This window comes from Ylistrum balloti, unplaced genomic scaffold, assembly GCF_031769215.1.
Source record: "Ylistrum balloti isolate Yb309-2 unplaced genomic scaffold, AGI_CSIRO_Ybal_v1 Utg370116, whole genome shotgun sequence".
NCBI classification, from domain to species: domain Eukaryota; kingdom Metazoa; phylum Mollusca; class Bivalvia; order Pectinida; family Pectinidae; genus Ylistrum; species Ylistrum balloti.
In genome coordinates, this window is record NW_026782135.1 from 192663 (window position 1) to 220627 (window position 27965).

At 40.0% G+C, this 27965-nt stretch overlaps 1 protein-coding gene across 1 annotated transcript; it reads left to right on the top strand.

Annotated features, from left to right (window-relative positions):
* The first annotated feature begins 1006 nt into the window (after positions 1-1006).
* Positions 1007-26523, top strand: LOC132550280 (cysteine-rich venom protein ophanin-like). The gene is made up of 9 exons (XM_060214327.1): positions 1007-1058; positions 4689-4778; positions 5184-5363; positions 16662-16810; positions 19951-20036; positions 22126-22190; positions 22607-22714; positions 25784-25903; positions 26369-26523. The coding sequence occupies exons 1-9, from the start codon at positions 1007-1009 to the stop codon at positions 26521-26523; spliced, it is 1005 nt and encodes a 334-aa protein (XP_060070310.1).
* Positions 26524-27965: the final 1442 nt, after the last annotated feature.

Genomic DNA, 27965 nt, shown 5'->3' on the forward strand with positions numbered 1-27965 from the left:
ATCTTCCCTATCCATAGACCATGCCCCCAGACCACTCCTACCTTCCTGTCCCCTCTCGGCCCCCTTATACTACTGCTCCAATCTTCCCTATTCATAGACACTGTCCCCAGCCCATTCTTACCTTACTTTCCCCTCTCGACCCGTTACACTACTGCTCCAATCTTCCCTATCCATAGACACTGCCCCCAGCCCATTCCTACCACCCTGTCCCCTCTCGGCCCCCTTACACTACTGCTCAAATCTTCCCTTTCCATAGACACTGCCCCCAGCCCATTCCTACCTTCCTGTCCCCTCTCGGCCCCCCTTACACTACTGCTCAAATCTTCTCTATCCATAGACTGCCCCTAGCCCATTCCTACCTTCCTGTCCCCTCTCGACTCGTACTCTACTGCTGCAATCTTCGCCGTTCATAGACACTGGCCCCTGCCCACTCCTACCTTCCTGTCCCCTCTCGACTCGTACTCTACTGCTGCAATCTTCCCTATTCATAGACACTGCCCCCTGCCCACTCCTACCTTCCTGTCCCCTCTCGGCCCCCTTACACTACTGCTCAAATCTTCCTTTTCCATAGACACTGCCCCAGCCCATTCCTACCTTCCTGTCCCCTCTCGGCCCCCTTACACTACTGCTCAAATCTTCCCTTTCCAAAGACACTGCCCCCAGCCCATTCCTACCTTCCTGTCCCCTCTCGACCCGTTACACTATTTCTCCAATCTTCCATATCCTTCTCCCGTCTCTCTTGCAGTATACCCTCTGTTTACCTGGGATCGTTCTTACTATGAAAGTAACAATGGTTTCCATGGACGACGGAAACAAACTTAAGAGGCGTTGGCTGATAAAATGGTTTGTGTATTACAGAAATAATTAATCCATCCCTTAAGTCAGCCAAATATAGACATGCGTATACGACCTCCTCCTGATAAGAGCTCTTTTCATCTGAATTAATATTGAAAAGATAAAGTCTATATTAGCCTTGTTGTTAAGATTGGTAGTCACAAACTTCAAAATGTGGTCGTATTGGAGAGTCACCTGGACACTGGTCATCCTCGTCACCACAGGTAAATATGACGTCACGGTTACATAATAATAATTCCTTTAGCTTTGTTGCATTTTGTGTATTAAGCGTGAATAAGGAAATATTGTATCTTATGCTTGTTGCTTCAGTATTATATAGGGTTAAAAATTGACTAAACAGAAATATAGGGTTAAACGATTGACTAAATAGAAATATAGGGTTAAAAATTGACTAAACAGAAATATAGGGTTAAACGATTGACTAAATAGAAATATAGGGTTAAACGATTGACTAAATAGAAATATAGGGTTAAAACATTGACTAAACGGAAATATAGGGTTAAACGATTGACTAAATAGAAATATAGGGTTAAAACATTGACTAAACAGAAATATAGGGTTAAACGATTGACTAAATAGAAATATAGGGTTAAACGATTGACTAAACAGAAATATAGGGTTAAACGATTGACTAAATAGAAATATAGGGTTAAACGATTGACTAAATAGAAATATAGGGTTAAAACATTGACTAAACGGAAATATAGGGTTAAACGATTGACTAAACAGAAATATAGGGTTAAACGATTGACTAAACAGAAATATAGGGTTAAAACATTGACTAAACAGAAATATAGGGTTAAACGATTGACTAAACGGAAATATAGGGTTAAACGATTGACTAAATAGAAATATAGGGTTAAACGATTGACTAAATAGAAATATAGGGTTAAAACATTGACTAAACGGAAATATAGGGTTAAACGATTGACTAAATAGAAATATAGGGTTAAAACATTGACTAAACGGAAATATAGGGTTAAACGATTGACTAAATAGAAATATAGGGTTTAAACATTGACTAAACAGAAATATAGGGTTAAACGATTGACTAAATAGAAATATAGGGTTAAACGATTGACTAAACAGAAATATAGGGTTAAACGATTGACTGGACATAAATGAAACACCCCCCCTCCCCCCCCCAGGTTGTTTTCATTATTTTGAACAAAGTCCGCAGTTACCAGAACTTGTGCAAGTCTAAATGATTGCGTTAAAATATAGTCCTACAATAACAGTATAATCTAATTTTGAAATAATTATTTCCCTTGTCAACATGTTGTAGAAATTATGATAATCCTCCGACAGCTGCGCGGAACACAGTTCTGCGTCGAACTGGGCAGCAATCATTTAAAAAATTGTCATGGAGTGTGTTTTGTGGCGTTTCTCAGTAGTCGATGTGTCCAGGGCCACTAGAACTTAGTCAAGAAGAAGTTCTTCATGAAAACCGCTCAGTGGACGCTCTCTTTGTCGTGTTGGAGATTTTCATTGTCAGGTAGTGGAAGGTTAGAAACATTTGTATCAGACAACAATATTTGCCACTCCAAAGCAGATATCAAAATAGGAAAAAAAATCTGTTCTTTTAAAAATTACCGTAATGTCATATTTTGATTTACCCAATGATTTTTATGTATATATGAATTATCTTTATCAATCTACATTCTCCAAATCTGGAGCAAAGTTGATTACTTCAATTTAAAGTTTATCATAAATATAATTTGTAAAGGGCGTATTCATACGTCAGTGTTTATCTGGTCAGATTCATAGACACATGAAACAGACTACATTTTGGCACATCGAATCTATTTTGAGTAGAAATTGAAATAACATTGTGTTTATCATATCGTCATCATCAGAAAATTATATCTAGTTACAGCAAAACTTTTCAAAAGTTTGAAACTTTCCTTTTCTTGTTATTGTTGAATCAGAAAGGTGTGATTGATGTGGTTGAATTAGACAGGTGTGATTGCTGTGGTTGAATTAGACGGGTTTCATTGATGTGGTTGAATTAAAGAGGTGTTAATGATATACATATACTTTTCAAGTAAATAAATATAGTTATATCTATAAACATAAGAGAAATGATTGTTGAAACTTTACAAAATGATTTTCTAAAATGCTTTCTTTGTATTAACTTTTTCTGCAGATGGCGGATGTTTGTGGTTGTTTGGATAAATACAGATACCCTGACCTACGTGCTGGGCCCAAACACTTGTGGTTTAAATCGATATCTGTTTTACCTTCTGCACTTAAAATAAATCACTATCATCTCACCGTGAATAAAGAACTGTATTAAATCAATAAGCATGTATAGTACAGTAACCGTACAACAGGAAATTTGATGAATTAATTTAAGATTCTGTTAACAATTTAAATCTTGTATAACCTACCAACATGATAAATGGGTAGAGTATTATTGGTAATCCAGACTAAATCTATACACTGATAGAAATGTCATCAATGTCGGATTGTTTGATGAATAGAGTACATATAGTGTGCTTTATTGATCTTTTGTTAAATTGTTTCTTCACTTACTGAAATCATTGTCCACGCTTTAAATTTTAATCAACTTTGATAACGATAGTTTCTAGGCATTGTGATCTGAACTTACTTAGCAAGAACCAACCCACGGCACAATATCTCCGGATTTGTAACCGATAGGAGACGTTCTATCTCCAGGTGTTGTTGAATGTTGCCAGTAGTGTTTGAATAACAACAGATAAAAAAACATTTAAATATTAAAGATGAAAGTGAGCGATCAAACTATCGACTCAGTAAATAGGACTGTTTTAATTGAATCCATGTGTCACCTCTTGTCAACATTTAAGTTCAATGTCTTGAGCCGAGATTTATTAAAGGTATATGCTAACTTCACAACAAGAAAAAATCAGTACCCTTGTCACAAAGTTGTGGCACTAGATACACTGTGATAAACGCGGAGAACGATAGTCACAACGTTGTGGCACTAGATACACTGTGATAAACGCGGAGAACGATAGTCACAACGTTGTGGCACTAGATACACTGTGATAAACGCGGAGAACGATAGTCACAACGTTGTGGCACTAGATACACTGTGAGAAACGCGGAGAACGATAGTCACAACGTTGTGGCACTAGATACACTGTGAGAAACGCGGAGAACGATAGTCACAACGTTGTGGCACTAGATACACTGTGAGAAACGCGGAGAACGATAGTCACAACGTTGTGGCACTAGATACACTGTGATAAACGCGGAGAACGATAGTCACAACGTTGTGGCACTAGATACACTGTGATAAACGTTGAGAACGATTGTCGCAACATTGTGGCATAGATACAGTGTGATAAACGTGGAGAACGATAGTCGCAACATTGTTGCTTTAGATACGCTGTGATAAACGTGGAGAACGATTGTCGCAACGTTGTGGCATAAGATACACTGTGACAAACGTGGAGAACGATAGTCACAACGTTGTGGCATAGATACAGTGTGATAAACGCGGAGAACGATTGTCGCAACATTGTGGCATAGATACAGTGTGATAAATGTGGAGAACGATAGTCGCAACATTGTTGCTTTAGATACACTGTGATAAACGTGGAGAACGATAGTCACAACGTTGTAGCACTAGATACACCGTGATAAACGTGGAGAACGATTGTTACAACGATGTGGCGCTAGATACACCGTAATAAACGTGGAGAACGATTGTTACAACAATGTGACGGTGTGCGTCAAACTTTCGACTTTGTATTATTGTCTTTATTGTTGCTTAGTTTCTTGAAATATACCTTCATAGATATACGTATGTGATAAATGGCCATTTTGATAAAAGTTCTGTTTTTAAGGTCTAGTGGTTGAAGGATGTCACGAGAAGTTTGAAGTTATTTCCGGCCACTCGGCCTGTTTAAGTAAATCTCCGAAGGTCAGCGCATCCGGTGAGTATGACGTCATCAGTCGCAATAGGCTACACAGTGTCCTCCTGTCCATGGGTCAGTGTTCCTCTAGATCCAAATTCATGTTTTAAAAAGTTGGCATTGTAAGATAATATATATTAGGAATATCGTTTAATAAACAGAACAATTTACCGAAGAAAGAACTAATATGTCTTAGAGCAACATGACCCAAGACCATTTTTGGTTTATAGAACACATAGTATATTTTGTCGTTGTAACGACACAACACATCAACGAAAAAATGTCGTATCGCCTGTAGACAATAAAAAATCACAAACACCCCCCCCCCCCCAACCCCAACCCCAAGAAAACAAAAGAAGCAGAAAACAAAACAAAAGCAAAAACGAGTTTAGGAAATTATATATGTCAGCAGTATTTTGTTTCCAGGAATACTTCAAGTGGAGAAGACGGAGATCGTCGCCCTACACAACCATTACAGACAGCAGGTCACGCATGCTGTATATATGCAGAAGATCAGGTGGGATGACGAGGTTGCCATGGTAGCGAGCAAATGGGCAGAAAATTGTAGAATTGGTCATGACCTGGCGTTGGCCAGGTATATCCCAGGTAATTTTAATCGGTCAGGTATATCCCTGGTAATTCTAGTCAGCCAGGTATATCCCTGGTAATTTTAGTCAGCCATGTATATCCCTGGTAATTCTAGTCGGCCAGGTATATCCCAGGTAATTCTAAGCGGTCAGGTATATCAAAGGTAATTCTAAGCCGTCAGGTTAATCCCAGGTAATTCTCAGCGGCCAGGTATATCATTGGTAATTCTAAACGGTCAGGTATATCCCTGGAAATTCTAGATGACCAGGTATATCCCTGGTAATTCTAAACGGTCAGGTATATCCCTAGTAATGCTAAGCGGCCAGGTATATCCCTGGTAATTCTTCAGGCCATGTATATCCCTGGTAATTCTAGACGGCCAGGTTTATGCTGGTATTTCTAGATGGTCAGGTATATCCCTGGTAATTCTAGATGACCAGGTATATCCCTGGTAATTCTAAACGGTCAGGTATATCCCTAGTAATTCTAGGTGACCAGGTATATCCCTGGTAATTCTAGATGACCAGGTATATCCCTGGTAATTCTAGATGGTCAGGTATATCCCTGGTAATTCTAGATGACCAGGTATATCCCTGGTAATTCTAAACGGTCAGGTATATCCCTAGTAATTCTAGGTGACCAGGTATATCCCTGGTAATTCTAAACGGTCAGGTATATCCACAGTAATGCTAAGCGGCCAGGTATATCCCAGGTAATTCTAGATGACCAGGTATATCATTGGAAATCATCAGCGGCCAGGTATATCCACAGTAATTCTAGACGGCCAGGTATATCCCTGGTAATTCTAGGCGGACAGGTATATCATTGGTAATTATAAGCGGCCAGGTATATTCACAGTAATTCTAAGCGACCAGGTATATCATTGGTAATTCTAGATGTCCAGGTATATCCCCAGTAATTCTAAGCGACCAGGTATATCATTGGTAATTCTAGATGTCCAGGTATATCCCCAGTAATTCTAAGCGACCAGGTATATCCCCAGTAATTCTAAGCGACCAGGTATATCATTGGTAATTATAAGCGGCCAGGTATATCTTTGGTAATTATAAGTGGCCAGGTATATCCCCAGTAATTCTAAGCGACCAGGTATATCCCCAGTAATTCTAAGCGACCAGGTATATCATTGGTAATTATAAGCGGCCAGGTATATCATTGGTAATTATAAGTGGCCAGGTATATCCCCAGTAATTCTAAGCGACCAGGTATATCCCCAGTAATTCTAAGTGGCCAGGTATATCCACAGTAATTCTAGACGGCCAGGTATATCATTGGTAATTATAAGCGGCCAGGTATATCTTTGGTAATTATAAGTGGCCAGGTATATCATTGGTAATTCTAGGTGGCCAGGTATATCCCTGGTAATTTTAAGCTGCCAGGTATATCATTGGTAATTCTAAGGGACTAGTTATATCCCTGGTAATTTTAAGCGGCCAGGTATATCCCCAGTAATTCTAGGCGGCCAGGTATATCCCCAGTAATTCTAGGCGGCTAGGTATATCCCCAGTAATTCTATGCGGCCAGTATATCCCTGGTAATTATAAGCGGCCAGGTATATCCCTGCTAATTTTAAGCGGCCAGGTATATCCTCAGTAATTCTAGGCGGCCAGGTATATCCCTGGTTATTTTAAGCTGCCAGGTATATCCCAGATATTTCTAAGCAACCGGGTATATCCCAAGTAATTGTAGACAGTCAGGTTTATCCTGGTAATTCTAGATGACCAGGTATATCCTTGGTAATTCTAGATGACCAGGTATATCCTTGGTAATTCTAGATGACCAGGAATATACTTGGTAATTCTAAGCGACCAGGTATATCCCCAGTAATTCTAGATGGCCAGGCATATCCCTGGTAATTCTAGATGACCAGGTATATCCTTGGTAATTCTAAACGACCAGGTATATCCCTAGTAATTCTAAACGACCAGGTATATCCCTGGTAATTCTAAACGACCAGGTATATCCCTGGTAATTCTAAACGACCAGGTATATCCCTGGTAATTCTAGATGACCAGGTATATCCCTGGTAATTCTAAACGACCAGGTATATCCCTGGTAATTCTAAACGACCAGGTATATCCCTGGTAATTCTAAACGACCAGGAAAGTAGGGCCCACTTGGAATTCCCTGGATTTTTTTTTCATTGGTATGATTACTTGTTTCATAGAAATTGAATTTGGATAATAATAATGATATCTAGAGAGTGCCCGTCATGCCTTACTGATGACAATATCATCTCAGACACGTGCTACAGTGACATATTTCCTTTACTGATGACAATAACACCTCGGACACGTGTCACAGTGTGACATATTTCCTTTACTGATGACAATGACACCTCGGACACGTGCTACAGTGTGACATATTTCCTTTACTGATGACAATAACACCTCGGACACGTGCTACAGTGTGACATATTTCCTTTACTGATGACAATAACACCTCGGACACGTGCTACAGTGTGACATATTTCCTTTACTGATGACAATAACACCTCGGACACGTGCTACAGTGTGACATTTTTCCTTTACTGATGACAATAACACCTCGGACACGTGCTACAGTGTGACATTTTTCCTTTACTGATGACAATAACACCTCGGACACGTGCTACAGTGTGACATTTTTCCTTTACTGATGACAATAACACCTCGGACACGTGCTACAGTGTGACATATTTCCTTTACTGATGACAATAACACCTCGGACACGTGCTACAGTGTGACATTTTTCCTTTACTGATGACAATAACACCTCGGACACGTGCTACAGTGTGACATTTTTCCTTTACTGATGACAATAACACCTCGGACACGTGCTACACTGTGACATTTTTCCTTTACTGATGACAATAACACCTCGGACACGTGCTACAGTTTGACATTTTTTCTTCTTCACTGATGACAATAATACCTCGGATATGTGCCACAGCGTGACATTTTTCCTTTACTGATGACAATAACACCTCGGACACGTGCTACAGTGTGACATTTTTCCTTTACTGATGACAATAACACCTCGGACACGTGCTACAGTGTGACATTTTTCCTTTACTGATGACAATAACACCTCGGACACGTGCTACAGTGTGACATTTTTCCTTTACTGATGACAATAACACCTCGGACACGTGCTACAGTGTGACATTTTTCCTTTACTGATGACAATAACACCTCGGACACGTGCTACAGTGTGACATTTTTCCTTTACTGATGACAATAACACCTCGGACACGTGCTACAGTGTGACATTTTTCCTTTACTGATGACAATAACACCTCGGACACGTGCTACAGTGTGACATTTTTCCTTTACTGATGACAATAACACCTCGGACACGTGCTACAGTGTGACATTTTTCCTTTACTGATGACAATAACACCTCGGACACGTGCTACAGTGTGACATTTTTCCTGATGACAATAACACCTCGGACACGTGATGACATTTTTCCTTTAATGACACAACCTCGGACACGTGCTACAGTGTGACATTTTTCCTTTACTGATGACAATAACACCTCGGACACGTGCTACAGTGTGACATTTTTCCTTTACTGATGACAATAACACCTCGGACACGTGCTACAGTGTGACATTTTTCCTTTACTGATGACAATAACACCTCGGACACGTGCTACAGTGTGACACTTTTCCTTTACTGATGACAATAAAACCTCGGACACGTGCTACAGTGTGACATATTCCTTTACTGATGACAATAACACCTCGGACACGTGCTACAGTGTGACATTTTTCCTTTACTGATGACAATAACACCTCGGACACGTGCTACAGTGTGACATTTTTCCTTTACTGATGACAATAACACCTCGGACACGTGCTACAGTGTGACATTTTTCCTTTACTGATGACAATAACACCTCGGACACGTGCTACAGTGTGACATTTTTCCTTTACTGATGACAATAACACCTCGGACACGTGCTACAGTGTGACATTTTTCCTTTACTGATGACAATAAAACCTCGGACACGTGCTACAGTGTGAATCTTTTCTTTTACTGATGACAATAACACCTCGGACACGTGCTACAGTGTGACATTTTTCCTTTACTGATGACAATAACACCTCGGACACGTGCTACAGTGTGACATTTTTCCTTTACTGATGACAATAACACCTCGGACACGTGCTACAGTGTGACATTTTTCCTTTACTGATGACAATAACACCTCGGACACGTGCTACAGTGTGACATTTTTCCTTTACTGATGACAATAACACCTCGGACACACGTGTGACATTTTTCCTACTGATGAGTGTGACAGTGTGACATTTTTCCTTTACTGATGACAATAACACCTCGGACACGTGCTACAGTGTGACATTTTTCCTTTACTGATGACAATAACACCTCGGACACGTGCTACAGTGTGACATTTTTCCTTTACTGATGACAATAACACCTCGGACACGTGCTACAGTGTGACATTTTTCCTTTACTGATGACAATAACACCTCGGACACGTGCTACAGTGTGACATTTTTCCTTTACTGATGACAATAACACCTCGGACACGTGCTACAGTGTGACATTTTTCCTTTACTGATGACAATAACACCTCGGACACGTGCTACAGTGTGACATATTTCCTTTACTGATGACAATAACACCTCGGACACGTGCTACAGTGTGACATTTTTCCTTTACTGATGACAATAACACCTCGGACACGTGCTACAGTGTGACATTTTTCCTTTACTGATGACAATAACACCTCGGACACGTGCTACAGTGTGACATTTTTCCTTTACTGATGACAATAACACCTCGGACACGTGCTACAGTGTGACATTTTTCCTTTACTGATGACAATAACACCTCGGACACGTGCTACAGTGTGACATTTTTCCTTTACTGATGACAATAACACCTCGGACACGTGCTACAGTGTGACATTTTTCCTTTACTGATGACAATAACACCTCGGACACGTGCTACAGTGTGACATTTTTCCTTTACTGATGACAATAACACCTCGGACACGTGCTACAGTGTGACATTTTTCCTTTACTGATGACAATAACACCTCGGACACGTGCTACAGTGTGACATTTTTCCTTTACTGATGACAATAACACCTCGGACACGTGCTAAATTGTGACATATTCCCCTTACTGATGACAATAACACCTCGGACACGTGCTACAGTGTGACATTTTTCCTTTACTGATGACAATAACACCTCGGACACGTGCTACAGTGTGACATTTTTCCTTTACTGATGACAATAACACCTCGGACACGTGCTACAGTGTGACATTTTTCCTTTACTGATGACAATAACACCTCGGACACGTGCTACAGTGTGACATTTTTCCTTTACTGATGACAATAACACCTCGGACACGTGCTACAGTGTGACATTTTTCCTTTACTGATGACAATAACACCTCGGACACGTGCTACAGTGTGACATTTTCCCTTTACTGATGACAATAAAACCTCGGACACGTGCTACAGTGTGAATTTTTTCTTTTACTGATGACAATAACACCTCGGACACGTGCTACAGTGTGACATTTTTCCTTTACTGATGACAATAACACCTCGGACACGTGCTACAGTGTGACATTTTTCCTTTACTGATGACAATAACACCTCGGACACGTGCTACAGTGTGACATTTTTCCTTTACTGATGACAATAACACCTCGGACACGTGCTACAGTGTGACATTTTTCCTTTACTGATGACAATAACACCTCGGACACGTGCTACAGTGTGACATACTGATTTTCCTTTACTGATGACAATAACACCTCGGACACGTGCTACAGTGTGACATTTTTCCTTTACTGATGACAATAACACCTCGGACACGTGCTACAGTGTGACATTTTTCCTTTACTGATGACAATAACACCTCGGACACGTGCTACAGTGTGACATTTTTCCTTTACTGATGACAATAACACCTCGGACACGTGCTACAGTGTGACATTTTTCCTTTACTGATGACAATAACACCTCGGACACGTGCTACAGTGTGACATTTTTCCTTTACTGATGACAATAACACCTCGGACACGTGCTACAGTGTGACATTTTTCCTTTACTGATGACAATAACACCTCGGACACGTGCTACAGTGTGACATTTTTCCTTTACTGATGACAATAAAACCTCGGACACGTGCTACAGTGTGAATCTTTTCTTTTACTGATGACAATAACACCTCGGACACGTGCTACAGTGTGACATTTTTCCTTTACTGATGACAATAACACCTCGGACACGTGCTACAGTGTGACATTTTTCCTTTACTGATGACAATAACACCTCGGACACGTGCTACAGTGTGACATTTTTCCTTTAATGATGACAATGACACCTCGGACACGTGCTACAGTGTGACATTTTTCCTTTACTGATGACAATAACACCTCGGACACGTGCTACAGTGTGACATATTCCCCTTATTGATGACAATAACACCTCGGACACGTGCTACAGTGTGACATATTTCCTTAACTGATGACAATAACACCTCGGACACGTGCTACAGTGTGACATTTTTCCTTTACTGATGACAATAACACCTCGGACACGTGCTACAGTGTGACATTTTTCCTTTTCTGATGACAATAACACCTCGGACACGTGCTACAGTGTGACATTTTTCCTTTACTGATGACAATAACACCTCGGACACGTGCCACAGTGTGACATTTTTCCTTTACTGATGACAATAACACCTCGGACACGTGCTACAGTGTGACATTTTTCCTTTACTGATGACAATAACACCTCGGACACGTGCTACAGTGTGACATTTTTCCTTTACTGATGACAATAACACCTCGGACACGTGCTACAGTGTGACATTTTTCCTTTACTGATGACAATAACACCTCGGACACGTGCTACAGTGTGACATTTTTCCTTTACTGATGACAATAACACCTCGGTCACGTGCTACAGTGTGACATTTTTCCTTTAATGATGACAATGACACCTCGGACACGTGCTACAGTGTGACATTTTTCCTTTACTGATGACAAGAAAACCTCCCACACATGCTACATTGTGACATATTCCCCTTATTGATGACAATAACACCTCGGACACGTGCTACAGTGTGACATTTTTCCTTTACTGATGACAATAACACCTCGGACACGTGCTACAGTGTGACATTTTTCCTTTACTGATGACAATAACACCTCGGACACGTGCTACAGTGTGACATTTTTCCTTTACTGATGACAATAACACCTCGGACACGTGCTACAGTGTGACATTTTTCCTTTACTGATGACAATAACACCTCGGACACGTGCTACAGTGTGACATTTTTCCTTTACTGATGACAATAACACCTCGGACACGTGCTACAGTGTGACATTTTTCCTTTACTGATGACAATAACACCTCGGACACGTGCTACAGTGTGACATTTTTCCTTTACTGATGACAATAACACCTCGGACACGTGCTACAGTGTGACATTTTTCCTTTACTGATGACAATAACACCTCGGACACGTGCTACAGTGTGACATTTTTCCTTTACTGATGACAATAAAACCTCGGACACGTGCTACAGTGTGACATATTCCCCTTGCTGATGACAATAACACCTCGGACACGTGCTACAGTGTGACATTTTTCCTTTACTGATGACAATAACACCTCGGACACGTGCTACAGTGTGAAACAGTGTGACATTTTTCCTTTACTGATGACAATAACACCTCGGACACGTGCTACAGTGTGACATTTTTCCTTTACTGATTTACGTGCTACAGTGATGACAATAACACCTCGGACACGTGCTACAGTGTGACATTTTTCCTTTACTGATGACAATAACACCTCGGACACGTGCTACAGTGTGACATTTTTCCTTTTCTGATGACAATAACACCTCGGACACGTGCTACAGTGTGACATTTTTCCTTTACTGATGACAATAACACCTCGGACACGTGCCAAAGTGTGACATTTTTCCTTTACTGATGACAATAACACCTCGGACACGTGCTACGTGCTACACTGTGACATTTTTCCTTTACTGATGACAATAACACCTCGGACACGTGCTACAGTGTGACATTTTTCCTTTACTGATGACAATAACACCTCGGACACGTGCTACAGTGTGACATTTTTCCTTTACTGATGACAATAACACCTCGGACACGTGCTACAGTGTGACATTTTTCCTTTACTGATGACAATAAAACCTCGGACACGTGCTACAGTGTGACATTTTTCCTTTACTGATGACAATAACACCTCGGACACGTGCTACAGTGTGACATTTTTCCTTTACTGATGACAATAACACCTCGGACACGTGCTACAGTGTGACATTTTTCCTTTACTGATGACAATAACACCTCGGACACGTGCTACAGTGTGACATTTTTACTTTTCTGATGACAATAACACCTCGGACACGTGCTACAGTGTGACATTTTTCCTTTACTGATGACAATAACACCTCGGACACGTGCTACAGTGTGACATTTTTCCTTTACTGATGACAATAACACCTCGGACACGTGCTACAGTGTGACATTTTTCCTTTACTGATGACAATAACACCTCGGACACGTGCTACAGTGTGACATTTTTCCTTTACTGATGACAATAACACCTCGGACACGTGCTACAGTGTGACATTTTTCCTTTACTGATGACAATAACACCTCGGACACGTGCTACAGTGTGACATTTTTCCTTTACTGATGACAATAACACCTCGGACACGTGCTACAGTGTGACATTTTTCCTTTACTGATGACAATAACACCTCGGACACGTGCTACAGTGTGACATTTTTCCTTTACTGATGACAATAACACCTCGGACACGTGCTACAGTGTGACATTTTTCCTTTACTGATGACAATAACACCTCGGACACGTGCTACAGTGTGACATTTTTCCTTTACTGATGACAATAACACCTCGGACACGTGCTACAGTGTGACATTTTTCCTTTACTGATGACAATAACACCTCGGACACGTGCTACAGTGTGAATCTTTTCTTTTACTGATGACAATAACACCTCGGACACGTGCTACAGTGTGACATTTTTCCTTTACTGATGACAATAACACCTCGGACACGTGCTACAGTGTGACATTTTTCCTTTAATGATGACAATGACACCTCGGACACGTGCTACAGTGTGACATTTTTCCTTTACTGATGACAATAAAACTTTGGACACATGCTACATTGTGACATATTCCCCTTATTGATGACAATAACACCTCGGACACGTGCTACAGTGTGACATTTTTCCTTTACTGATGACAATAACACCTCGGACACGTGCTACAGTGTGACATTTTTCCTTTACTGATGACAATAACACCTCGGACACGTGCTACAGTGTGACATTTTTCCTTTACTGATGACAATAACACCTCGGACACGTGCTACAGTGTGACATTTTTCCTTTACTGATGACAATAACACCTCGGACACGTGCTACAGTGTGACATTTTTCCTTTACTGATGACAATAACACCTCGGACACGTGCTACAGTGTGACATTTTATTGATGACAATAACACCTCGGACACGTGCTACAGTGTGACATTTTTCCTTTACTGATGACAATAACACCTCGGACACGTGCTACAGTGTGACATTTTTCCTTTACTGATGACAATAACACCTCGGACACGTGCTACAGTGTGACATTTTTCCTTTACTGATGACAATAACACCTCGGACACGTGCTACAGTGTGACATTTTTCTTTTTCTGATGACAATAACACCTCGGACACGTGCTACAGTGTGCTAAATAACACCTCGGACACGTGCTACAGTGTGAATTTTTCCTTTACTGATGACAATAACACCTCGGACACGTGCTACACTGTGACATTTTTCCTTTACTGATGACAATAACACCTCGGACACGTGCTACAGTGTGACATTTTTTCCTTTACTGATGACAATAAAACCTCGGACACGTGCTACAGTGTGACATTTTTCCTTTACTACAGTGTGACATTTTTCCTTTACTGATGACAATAACACCTCGGACACGTGCTACAGTGTGACATTTTTCCTTTACTGATGACAATAACACCTCGGACACGTGCTACAGTGTGACATTTTTCCTTTACTGATGACAATAACACCTCGGACACGTGCTACAGTGTGACATTTTTCCTTTACTGATGACAATAACACCTCGGACACGTGCTACAGTGTGACATTTTTCCTTTACTGATGACAATAACACCTCGGACACGTGCTACAGTGTGACATTTTTCCTTTACTGATGACAATAACACCTCGGACACGTGCTACAGTGTGACATTTTTCCTTTACTGATGACAATAACACCTCGGACACGTGCTACAGTGTGACATTTTTCCTTTACTGATGACAATAACACCTCGGACACGTGCTACAGTGTGACATTTTTCCTTTACTGATGACAATAACACCTCGGACACGTGCTACAGTGTGACATTTTTCCTTTACTGATGACAATAACACCTCGGACACGTGCTACAGTGTGACATTTTTCCTTTACTGATGACAATAACACCTCGGACACGTGCTACAGTGTGACATTTTTCCTTTACTGATGACAATAACACCTCGGACACGTGCTACAGTGTGACATTTTTCCTTTACTGATGACAATAACACCTCGGACACGTGCTACAGTGTGACATTTTTCCTTTACTGATGACAATAACACCTCGGACACGTGCTACAGTGTGACATTTTTCCTTTACTGATGACAATAACACCTCGGACACGTGCTACAGTGTGACATTTTTCCTTTACTGATGACAATAACACCTCGGACACGTGCTACAGTGTGACATTTTTCCTTTACTGATGACAATAACACATCGGACACGACACAGTGTGCTGATGACAATAACAGTGTGACATTTTTCTTTTACTGATGACAATAACACCTCGGACACGTGCTACAGTGTGACATTTTTCCTTTACTGATGACAATAACACCTCGGACACGTGCTACAGTGTGACATTTTTCTTTACTGATGACAATAACACCTCGGTCACGTGCTACAGTGTGACATTTTTCCTTTAATGATGACAATGACACCTCGGACACGTGCTACAGTGTGACATTTTTCCTTTACTGATGACAATAACACCTCAGACAGGTGCTACAGTTTTACATATTTCCTTAACTGATGACAATAACACCTCGGACACGTTCCACAGTGTGAATTCCTGTCTTAAAAAAATTGGGAATATCTTCGACGATGTTTCTTTGGTACGAAAGTAACTTTCTGGTATTGTTTTTCTATCAGGACGGTTTTCTGTCGGACAGAATATAGTCAAGGGCTCCGCCAACAGTAAACGGAATTGGACATCCACGGTGGAGTCATGGTACAATGAAAAAAACAGTTTTACCTATGGAGGATCAAATATGCTGGGACAGGTCGGACATTATACGCAGGTATTACCTCCCTTTATGTTTGTAGAGCGGAGTGACAGATGTCCATATCAAGGGTGAATAATAAATAGAATATTGTTTATGGGAAAACATGTCATGTTAAAATGAATAAATCTATATATAGCACGAGTCTTCAGGGTGTAACATACATCAGTTGTTATCAATATTATAAAAGGAGAGAAAAATCCCAATAGTTTTCCTGAAGGAAAGGGGACGGGGTAGCAATAATTCCTGGAGTTATGGCCTTTATTTAACTACTGAAACAGTGTCTGCTCGATAGCTCCAGTAGTTCCCAACACCTTAAACTTGATAGGAAGGTTTATTGTTACCACAGCTGGACTGGATCATGTCGGAATGTTATTGGCTGTCGGTAGTTTACTCCAGTCCACCTGTACTGACATTGTCTGAAAATGGCCGTAATGTGTTGATCAGACATTCGACCTATTGTGTCCACCGCCAAAACATTATCAGAATATTTTTCTTGTATTCAAGTTTTGGAGAACTTGATTTTTAAAATTTATCAACAAGATATAAATATCCTGCTCACCTAATTCGTCGCCTCACGAATCGTCGGTAAGACAATTACGGAGGTTTTACTGTGTCGTTCTCCTCACCTTACTTCCTGGCTATCATACTAATTCGTACTGTTGAAATTGTGAATTTGCGCGGGAAAATAACAAAGTTATACAGTAGTCATTCTGATATTTTGTAGTTAAACAAAGATATTCATTTCTCCCACACTTCTCGGGTACATTCTAGTTTATGGTAGGCAAACATAAATCTGTTTTCTATGGGGAAACATCATAATTTTATGTAGCTTACCCATAGCGCATATTGTCAACGTCTTCATTTCAAGTAACTAAACATGACGCAAATTGTTGACGTCATCAATTTCGACGCACGCTTATTGAATATTGGTGGTAGCCGTTGGCGAAGAGGCAAAGCAATTAACAAATCATTTACTTTTATAATTAAACATGGATTTAATCCGTGGACTGGATATCACAACCTCGAGCCTGGCCTGTGCTTATCAGGACGACTCTGTAACAGATAGAGCACATGGATTTGACACGAATTTCCGACCCATGATTCATATAATATATGTACTTCAGTGACAAGGGACCCGATCGCGGGAAAGCTGAAGTACGATGTTTGTTGATGAAAGGGTTAGCACCCACGTAAAATTAAATACCACGTGACGTCATATCCCGCGGGAAAGCTGAAGTACGATGTTTGTTGATAAAAGGGTTAGCACCCTCGTAAAATTAAATACCACGTGACGTCATATCCCGCGGGAAAGCTGAAGTACGATGTTTGTTGATGAAAGGGTTAGCACCCTCGTAAAATTAAATACCACGTGACGTCATATCCCGCGGGAAAGCTGAAGTACGATGTTTGTTGATGAAGGGATTAACGCCCACGTAAAATTAAAAACCACGTGACGTCACATCTCGCCTACTCCTTTGACATTTCAGTATTTGTCTTTGATTTGATTCCTGTATGTAGTTGGGAAACAGCGCTGTTGATTTGATTTACGTCTCTCTTTATCGGAGATCGAGCATCTCTTAAATTTCAAACATTAAGATTAGTGGAGGTAAATTCCAGGGATTAAGATTTTTCATAATTCCACGACAATATATGAAAAACTGGAAGTGGACACTAGATTATCACGTGTTTAGGTCAATTGACCTGTGTCCATGTTTCTCCTGTCGCCATGAACTGTCAGAACTCACACATTTCGCATTGTAAACTTTTCCCCACTCGTTGGATTTTGCTTAAACTTACCTAAAATGATAATGGGATCGCCCTGACTAGGTTCGCCTGGTGCTATTGAGCTGAAATTGGTGGAAAGGAATGGAAGTCGACAAAATGTCTATGTTTTAGATCCTTCTGGCAATGCTTCGAAATGGTAACGACGGCATGACTACACAATCATCGTTACACTTTTTCTTAACTTCCCGAGTTCCTCCATTGTGATTCAGTTCAACTTATCTGAAATAATCCTGAGATGGTTTGAACCAAGTATTTATAATTTTCGAATGATCCTCCAAATCTTTTGAAAAATCCATTTTTATCCCCCGCCCATCGGGGATATTTTCGTTGGGCGGGGATATTCAAATGGATTCCGTCCGTCCGGATGTTGCTTTTCGCATGATATCTTTTTAAGGACTGATAAGATTTTGATGAAACTTAGTTGGTACACTTGTTACCTTAATATCTTGCCCACGGCCGGTTAACGGCGAATTCCGCGCATATTCAATGAGGCTGCTGTGACCTGATTGACTGGTATCTTTCGGCACTCTAACTGAATGCTTTCCCCACGTTATCTAGGAACACATGAATCATGATGAAACTTGCTTGGTAGACTTGTTACCTTAGCCCTTTGTTCAAGTTTAATTATCGACAAATTCTGCAAATATTAAATGAGACTGCTGTGACCTGTTCTACTGATATCTTTTCCCGTTTTCCATGTAACTAACTTTTAATGTTTATATTTTACAAATGAGCATGGGCGGGAGATCGTGATGACTATGTCATTGTAAGGTTCTGTTCCAGTTCCAATGGTGTCATGGAGTTAGGATTTTTCTTGTAATATTTAAAAATGAAGTTAACATTGTGTTTCCTGGTAAATTCAGATGATTGCTTAAATCTGTTACTAACGCAAAACCGCTTCCAACGTGAACAAGTTTATGACCAAATTTTGTCTGAGGCAGCCTTCCGGTAGGAAAACCAGTTTTGTGTAAACGAGTAAACGATGTATCCCAGTACTCCAATGCTTGTAGCAAATTCCTCAAAAAATATTTCTCGGTCTGTAGGAATAACAGGATTTTGTTCAAAACTGGTCTGATGTATCATTGTTTCGATTATATTGGGTGGAGAATTTTAAATAAACATACGGGTTGGCCTCTGTAGAGGCAGCAGAAGGCCAAGACCCAATATTGGAAATGTAAATGTAATCTTCTGTTTGATGAAGACATTTGACATAAGTTGGTTTGAAGCTTTAAAACATCGATTTGGAAACACTTCACAAAATATTTGTAAATATTTTTTTATATAAAAACTGAAATATATATATAGGGACGTGATACAGGCCCTCGGTGGGTCTTGTTAAAAGTATTCCTACTTATTGTTGTCTGTTTCAGCTCGTGTGGGCGGACACCTACCTCGTGGGCTGTGGCTTCGCACTTTGTGGGTCCCTGCCGTTTTACGTCTGTGACTACGGGCCGAGGTAAAGTCTGGCAAAGTTGTAGGAGAATCAAGTATCAAGTCATGGACATAATTTGAAATCATCTGGGCCCGTATTCATGAAACCGATCTCAAGTATGAATTTTGTGCTCAAGCCTATGTCTTGTTTAAGTTAAAAATTAATAAACAAGACTGATTTTGCCAAAGATTAAAAAAAAATTGAAAGGACTACAAGTCAAAGTTATTTTCAATGTTTATATTTAACATTTGTATTATTTTATATGATTTATGCAAATCATAAAAAAGTTTGCTTGAACACAAAATCTATGCTTGAGCATGAGAATGGTTTCATGAATACGGATCCTGATCTCAAATGTCTTCCAACACTAATTCCAATGATCATTCTTCAAAACATTCACTCTGTAGTTGGGGGTTGACGAAGCATGCTCATTGAACGGGTTCGATCACCATTGCTGTATGTGGATTTGGTGAAGGTTGTACAACGGTTCAAGACAGGGGTACAAACTTTGATAAAAGTCAGCCCTACTTGACGAACGTATTTGAAGGAGGGCCTGCAATACTTGAGGGAAGAGGTGTGCTGTTTGAGGGAGGGCTTGCAATACTTGAGGGAAGAGGTGTGCTGTTTGAGGAAGGGCCTGCAATACTTGAGGGAAGAGGTGTGTTGTTTGAGGAAGGGCCTGCAATACTTGAGGGAAGAGGTGTGCTGTTTGAGGGAGGGCCTGCAATACTTGAGGAAAGAGGTGCGCTGTTTGAGGGAGGGCGTGCGATGTTTGACGAAGGGCGTGCAGTATTTGTTGAAAGACGTGTGATATTTTAGAAAAGACGTATGTGATGAAGGTGGAGTCAGTTTTCAGGATTGCATTTAAGGGCGTGCGATATTTGAAAAAGGGGCTGATGGAGGTGAGACATATTGTATGATATGGGATTTTTGAGGGAAGACATATTGTATAATATGGGATTTTTGAATGACGACATATTGTATGATATGGGATATTTGATGGGACGACATATTGTATGATATGGGATATTTGAGGGAAGACATATTGTATGATATGGGATATTTGATGGGACGACATATGGTATGATATGGGATATTTGATGGGACGACATATGGTATGATATGGGGTATTTGAGGGAAGACATATGGTATGATATGGGATATTTGAGGGAAGACATATTGTATGATATGGGATATTTGAGGGAAGACATATGGTATGATATGGGATATTTGATGGGACGACATATGGTATGATATGGGGTATTTGAGGGAAGACATATGGTATGATATGAGATATTTGATGGGACGACATATGGTATGATATGGGATATTTGATGGGACGACATATGGTATGATATGGGGTATTTGATGGGACGACATATGGTATGATATGGGATATTTGATGGGACGATATATGGTATGATATGGGGTATTTGAGGGAAGACATATGGTATGATATGGGGTATTTGATGGGACGACATATGGTATGATATGGGATATTTGATGGGACGATATATGGTATGATATGGGGTATTTGAGGGAAGACATATGGTATGATATGGGATATTTGATGGGACGACATATGGTATGATATGGGATATTTGATGGGACGATATATGGTATGATATGGGGTATTTGAGGAAAGACATATGGTATGATATGGGGTATTTGAGGGAAGACATATGGTATGATATGGGATATTTGAGGGAAGACATATGGTATGAAATGGGATATTTGAGGGATCATATATGGTATAATATTCGATATTTGAGTGGAGACATATAACATTATATGTGATATTTGAGGGAAGACATATTGTATGATATGTGACATTTGAGGGAACACATATGGTATTATATGTAATATTTGAGGGAACACACATGGTATGATATGTGATGTTTTATGAAAGATATATCAGATACGATAAACACAGATAAATCTTCTAAAAGGGTAACTGTATCAGATGAAGGGTGTATATTTGCATATTTACGCAAGTCGTTCGTGTTGGTGAGATAAAATACTGAAACGATTTCCCTTGCGTCGTCCCGTTATTGTACTTAGCTCATCGCATGAAATATTGTTAAATTTTGCTGCTTTGAATTATTGTCATCAGTGGAAACATCGGCCAGTTTGACAAGCCTTACAACAGGACATCCGGGTCACTGAGGAAACTAACTGGTGAGTGAGCTGTCATTTGATTGGTCAATATCGCCACGTATCGCTCACAGGCGATATTATCATGCTATCATAAGTGTTTTGAATATATGAGATTTGTTTCTATGATATAAACAGGTAACTTGATTTACGACTTAATTCAGTTAAGGAGGTACGACAGCAGAGCATGTCAAAATAAAAGAAACTAGGCTTATTGATCATTAAGCATACAGCCGTTCATGCCAGTCGTTATCAGAACTATTTCCCGTTTAAATAGTACTTCACAGCTTTATGATACAATGAGATACTATTTCTATTCCTTTTTAATTTAAATATGTTATTAGGTTGATGTGACAACATACTATTGATGTCTGTAGCGGGTAGTCAACCATCACATCGCTAATTATAAGACATACTGAGGCACTTGTGTTTTATCGTAGATTGTAGCGGGATTAGTTGCCATGGTGACAGAAGACTCACTCCGTCATGCACGTGTGAGTGTGATCCACAGCTCCACCCCGCATTCACCGCAGGAAAGACCTGTCAACGTAAGTCAGGATTACCTCCCTTGCCAGACCTTTAAGTTTTAGTGTTCTGTTCGTCTTGTAGCACTTCAATTTTTCCCGGTAATGTTACAAAAAAAAGAAATAAAAAAGAAATAAGTCTTATTGTCAAAGAGACGACCATGATATTTCTTCGCGAGGAAACTGAATGTCAGTTATGTTTGATTGAAAGAGTTACTAACTGTACAATGTAATGGTACATTTTTGCGTCTTTTGAATGTTCTTCGAGAGTAGAGACTGCAGACACTGCAGTGTATCCGTTATGGAATAGTCCTTTAAAGATGGCGGAGGAAGATGGTCACCAAAGATAGGTATTCACCTTAAGATAAAAATTAATACAATCTGGTCTAGACAAGTACTGTGCAAAACTCAAAAATACTCAAAATTTATGTATTGTTTGTTGTTGTTCACATACTGACAAGAATTGGAAATAAAGGACACGACACACTCTTCTACACCAGCTGCTTATCTCGATCTTTCCCTACAAGCCAACATGAACAGCTTTCCATCAAGCTGTAGGATAAACTTAACGATTTCAATTTTCCCAATGTGAACATTCAATTCATGGATAGCAATATCCCTGCATCTCAAACCTATGATATTTAGATGTCACAGTTGATTCTGTATTAAAGGGTTTGTTCCTATTATCACGATTTTTCGTGCAAGAAGTCGTTAACTGACAGAAAGACTCATAACACAGAATTTCAAAAATGCAGGTTGATGAAAATTATGGAGAAGCTTTACGGTGTCATTGAGATCTCATTTCTTTTTGTGCGATAAGTTGCTGGACATATTTGATGCTCGTTAGTTTGCATGTTTCTTCCGTTATTGTATACCTTGTTCGCTAATTCTTCCGGAACACCTGCTGTTATTCTCATTGTACTTTTTCATGAGTCACCGTGAAAATTTAACTTTTGTTCATATTTTGCCCTATTTTCACTAAATTTGAGTTTGGATTATGATTATGTTGATATGTTTGCAATCTCTTGTTATTTTTGGCATCGTGACGGATACGCCGTGATTTTTATGCTGGTGTCGAAATATTTAAGCAGTTTAATAGTCAGGGAGACACTCCAAAACATCCGCTTTTTAGCGATTTTTTTTATGTTCACCACCCTACAATACATACTTAGTAAATACGAAATCAAATAAAAATAATATTGTTCGCATTACGAAGTGGCCCACGTACATACATAACAACTTACGGTCTTAAATGTCGGGTTTGCCTGTAATGTTAACAGCTTAGGAGTCGACACCACACATAACGTAATGCATGCTTCTGTATTCTGATATTCAAGACTGTTAATTACTATTGTTGTTATCGGAATGGTAGAGGAAATGGTTTTTAAAGTTTGGTTGATCATCTTTGTTCAATCCTTCTGCCGATTTCTAAATGTCGCTAAACGAATCTGCGCCGTATATATATCAAGGCCTATGACGCATGGCTGCCAGTGGAAAAATCGGGAGAAATTTTCAGCATTTCAATTGATGATTATTGAGAGTGAAACCATTAGCTTCAGTAAAGAAAGACATCCAGTTTCGGGATTTGCCAAGAGAGTTTGTACGTAGGTCAATTTCATTAAACGATAATAGTACGTCAATGACCGGCATCTGTCAGTTTTAATGAAAAGAAAGATTAATCATACATAAGGATGCAGTTTATTCACGCGTCACGCGGTGTTATCAAAGAAGATATTTTTTTCCACGTGTAAGTTGTACTTTTAGGACCAAATTTGGGTATTCTCAGTCTTTATTGTTTAGGTACTGTGTAAGATATTTGGGTATTCTCAGTCTTTATTGTTTAGGTACTGTGTAAGATATTTGGGTATTCTCAGTCTTTATTGTTTAGGTACTGTGTAAGATATTTGGGTATTCTCCGTCTTTATTGTTTAAGTACTGTGTAAGATATTTGGGTATTCTCAGTCTTTATTGTTTAGGTACATTGTAAGATATTTGGGTATTCTCAGTCTTTATTATTTACGTACTGTGTAAGATATTTGGGTATTCTCAGTCTTTAATGTTTAGGTACATTGTAAGATATTTGGGTATTCTCAGTCTTTATTGTTTAAGTACTGTGTAAGATATTTGGGTATTCTCAGTCTTTATTGTTTAGGTACTGTGTAAGATATTTGGGTATTCTCAGTCTTTATTGTTTCGGTACTGTGTAAGATATTTGGGTATTCTCCGTCTTTATTGTTTAGGTACTGTGTAAGATATTTGGGTATTCTCAGTCTTTATTGTTTAGGTACTGTGTAAGATATTTGAATATTTCAGAATGTTGTAGTCAGTTGTTTTGTTACACAATTGAATTACAACGATCCACACAGCAGGTAAGATATTCCATTCCTAAAAGTTCAACCAGAAACACCACAAGGTGGCGTGTAGCCATGGGCTTCTCCAATCATTATCAAGAGGGCGGAGCTAGATTTTTTTTTCATCGAGAAATGAAAAAAAAAAAAAACGACGAATAAGAAAGCTGCATTTTGCGTACAAACAACGAATAATAGATCATTTGAGCATGTGGACAAATACTGCTCTCATAAAATCAGGGTTTTCATTGAAAATCTCGATGAATCGATATAAACCTATTTTATTGTAACCAATACTATTGGATTGGCACAAGTTTTCCTAATAATGTTAAACCCTTTTGCCATTAAATTTGACAAAATACATTGAAAAGACAGAATTTACACGGAGAGAGAGAGAGAGAGAGAGAGAGAGAGAGAGAGAGAGAGAGAGAGAGAGAGAGAGAGAGGCGTTGGTGGGGGCGGGCGGCGTGCTGTTCTAAAGTTCATCACATCACGCGCCCAATCCTAATCGCACGCCAAGTATACTGCCTCCTGAAGTTGATAAAAGCCGAGGTTAGATGCAGGCGAAACCTTCATAAAGTAATGAGCTTGATACACACGGAACCAATAAATAGGCGAGCATTCACGAAGACAAACGTGAGCGGCCGTTATGAATATTCCATGTAAAGGTCAACACGAAAAGCCATTTCGGTTTGCATATACATGTTAAATAGTTGTATGCTACAGATTTCTCATTGTATTACAGTTGACTGCAAGGTGAAGGACGTTTCATCTACCTGCGGCCCCACTGGCACGTATAAACAGACGGACTGTAATAATGCTTATGTCACGTTTTACTGTCCACACATGTGCAGATCATGTCCCTGTAAGTAACACATAAGGTAGAAATATCTCTACATGCATGAGACATACCTGTTGCCCAGGTGATTTGGACATATTTTCACAACACGTGTGTCCAAGCTTAATATATTTCGTGGAGATATTGTACTCACGATGATACTGTGAACTCACATATTTTGTGGGACTCAATTTCGTGGTTGTTCAAAATATACTATTTTGTGGAGAATTAATGTTGAGTTTAAGTTGATGTGTATACTAATTGTAACAGTTCGTGGACATACATTAAAGTGTATGTATTCGCGGATTCAGAGTACTCCTGAAATCAACGAAAATATATCCCCCTCGCCCCCCAAAACTTAATGACTATACAGTATATGATTGGTATTGTGCTTATCTTTATCTTATAGTAAGTTTTTTTGTTCAGTCGTCTGTAACCTCGTTCTTGAATGTGGACTTTTATTTATCAAAACTATGTATGATTCATTTTCAGATGCCGATCCCCACTTCATCTCCCAATCAAGTGCTGGAAATCTCGCCTTAAACGTGACTTTGCCTTCATATCATACCACAGAACCGCCAGGCCGACTAACGAATATCAAACACGTCTGCCTTCATATCATACCACAGAACCACCGGGCCGACTAACGAATATTAAACACGTCTGCCTTCATATCATACCACAGAACCACTGGGCCGCCCAACGAATATCAAACACGTCCGACTTCATATCACACCACGGAACCACCAGGGCGACTAACGATTATCAAAAAGGCCCGACTTCATATCACACGACGGAACCACCAGGCCGATTAACGAATATCAAACACGTCTGCTTTCATATCATACAACGGAAACACCAGGCCGACCAACGAATATAAAAAATGCCCGACTTCATATCACAGGACGGAACCACTAGGCCGACTAACGAATATAAAACACGTCTGCCTTTATATCACACAACTGTCTTCATATCATACCACAGAACCGCCAGGCCGACTATCGAATATTAAAACACGTCTGCTTTCATATCATACCACAGAACCGCCAGGCCGACTAACGAATATCAAACACGTCTGCCTTCATATCACACAACGGAACCACCAGGCCGACCAACGAATAGCAAAAAAGCCCGACTTCATATCACACGACGGAACCACTAGGCCGACTAACGAATATCAAACACACGTGAATATAAAAAATGCCCGATTTCATATCACACGACGGAACCACTAGGCCGACTAACGAATACCAAACACGTCTGCCTTCATATCACAAAACGGAACCACCAGACCAACTAACGAATATCAAACACGTCTGCCTTCATATCACACAACTGAACAACCAGGGCGATAAACGAATAGAAAAAAAGCCCGACTTCATATCACACGACGGAACCACTAGGCCGACTAACGAATATCAAACACGTCTGCCTTCATATCACACAACGGAACCACCAGGCCGACTAACGAATATCAAACACGTCTGCCTTCATATCATACCACAGAACCACCAGGCCGACTAACGAATATCAAACACGTCTGCCTTCATATCACACTAACGAATATCAAACACGAACCACCACCAGGCCGACTAACGACTGCCTTCATATCACAACAACGGAACCACTAGGCCGACCAATGAATATAAAAAATGCCCGATTTCATAACACGGAACCACAGGCCGATAACGAATATAAACACGTCTGCCTTCATATCATTCCACAGAACCGCCAGGCCGACTAACGAATTTCAAAAACGTCTGTCTTCATATCACACAACGGAACCGTCAGGCCGACTAACGAATATCAAACTCGTCCGACTTCATATCACACAACGGAACCACCAGGCCGAGCAACGAATATATGCCCGCCTTCATTCATATCACACAAAACACTAGGCCGACTAACGCCTTCATACACACACGACTAACGAATATCAAACACGTATGTCTTCATATCAATCAACAGAAACACTTTGCCGACGAACGAATATCAAACACGTCTGCCTTCATATCACAAACGGAACCACCAGGCCGACCAACGATTTTAAAAAAATGCCCGACTTCATATCACACGACGGAACCACTGA

Coding starts and splice junctions, on each gene's coding strand:
- LOC132550280 (XM_060214327.1), top strand. CDS start 1,007: ATGTGGTCGTATTGGAGAGTCACCTGGACACTGGTCATCCTCGTCACC. Junction 1,059..4,688: donor GGTCATCCTCGTCACCACAG/GTAAATATGACG, acceptor TCTGTTTTTAAG/GTCTAGTGGTTGAAGGATGT. Junction 5,364..16,661: donor GTTGGCCAGGTATATCCCAG/GTAATTTTAATC, acceptor TTTTTCTATCAG/GACGGTTTTCTGTCGGACAG.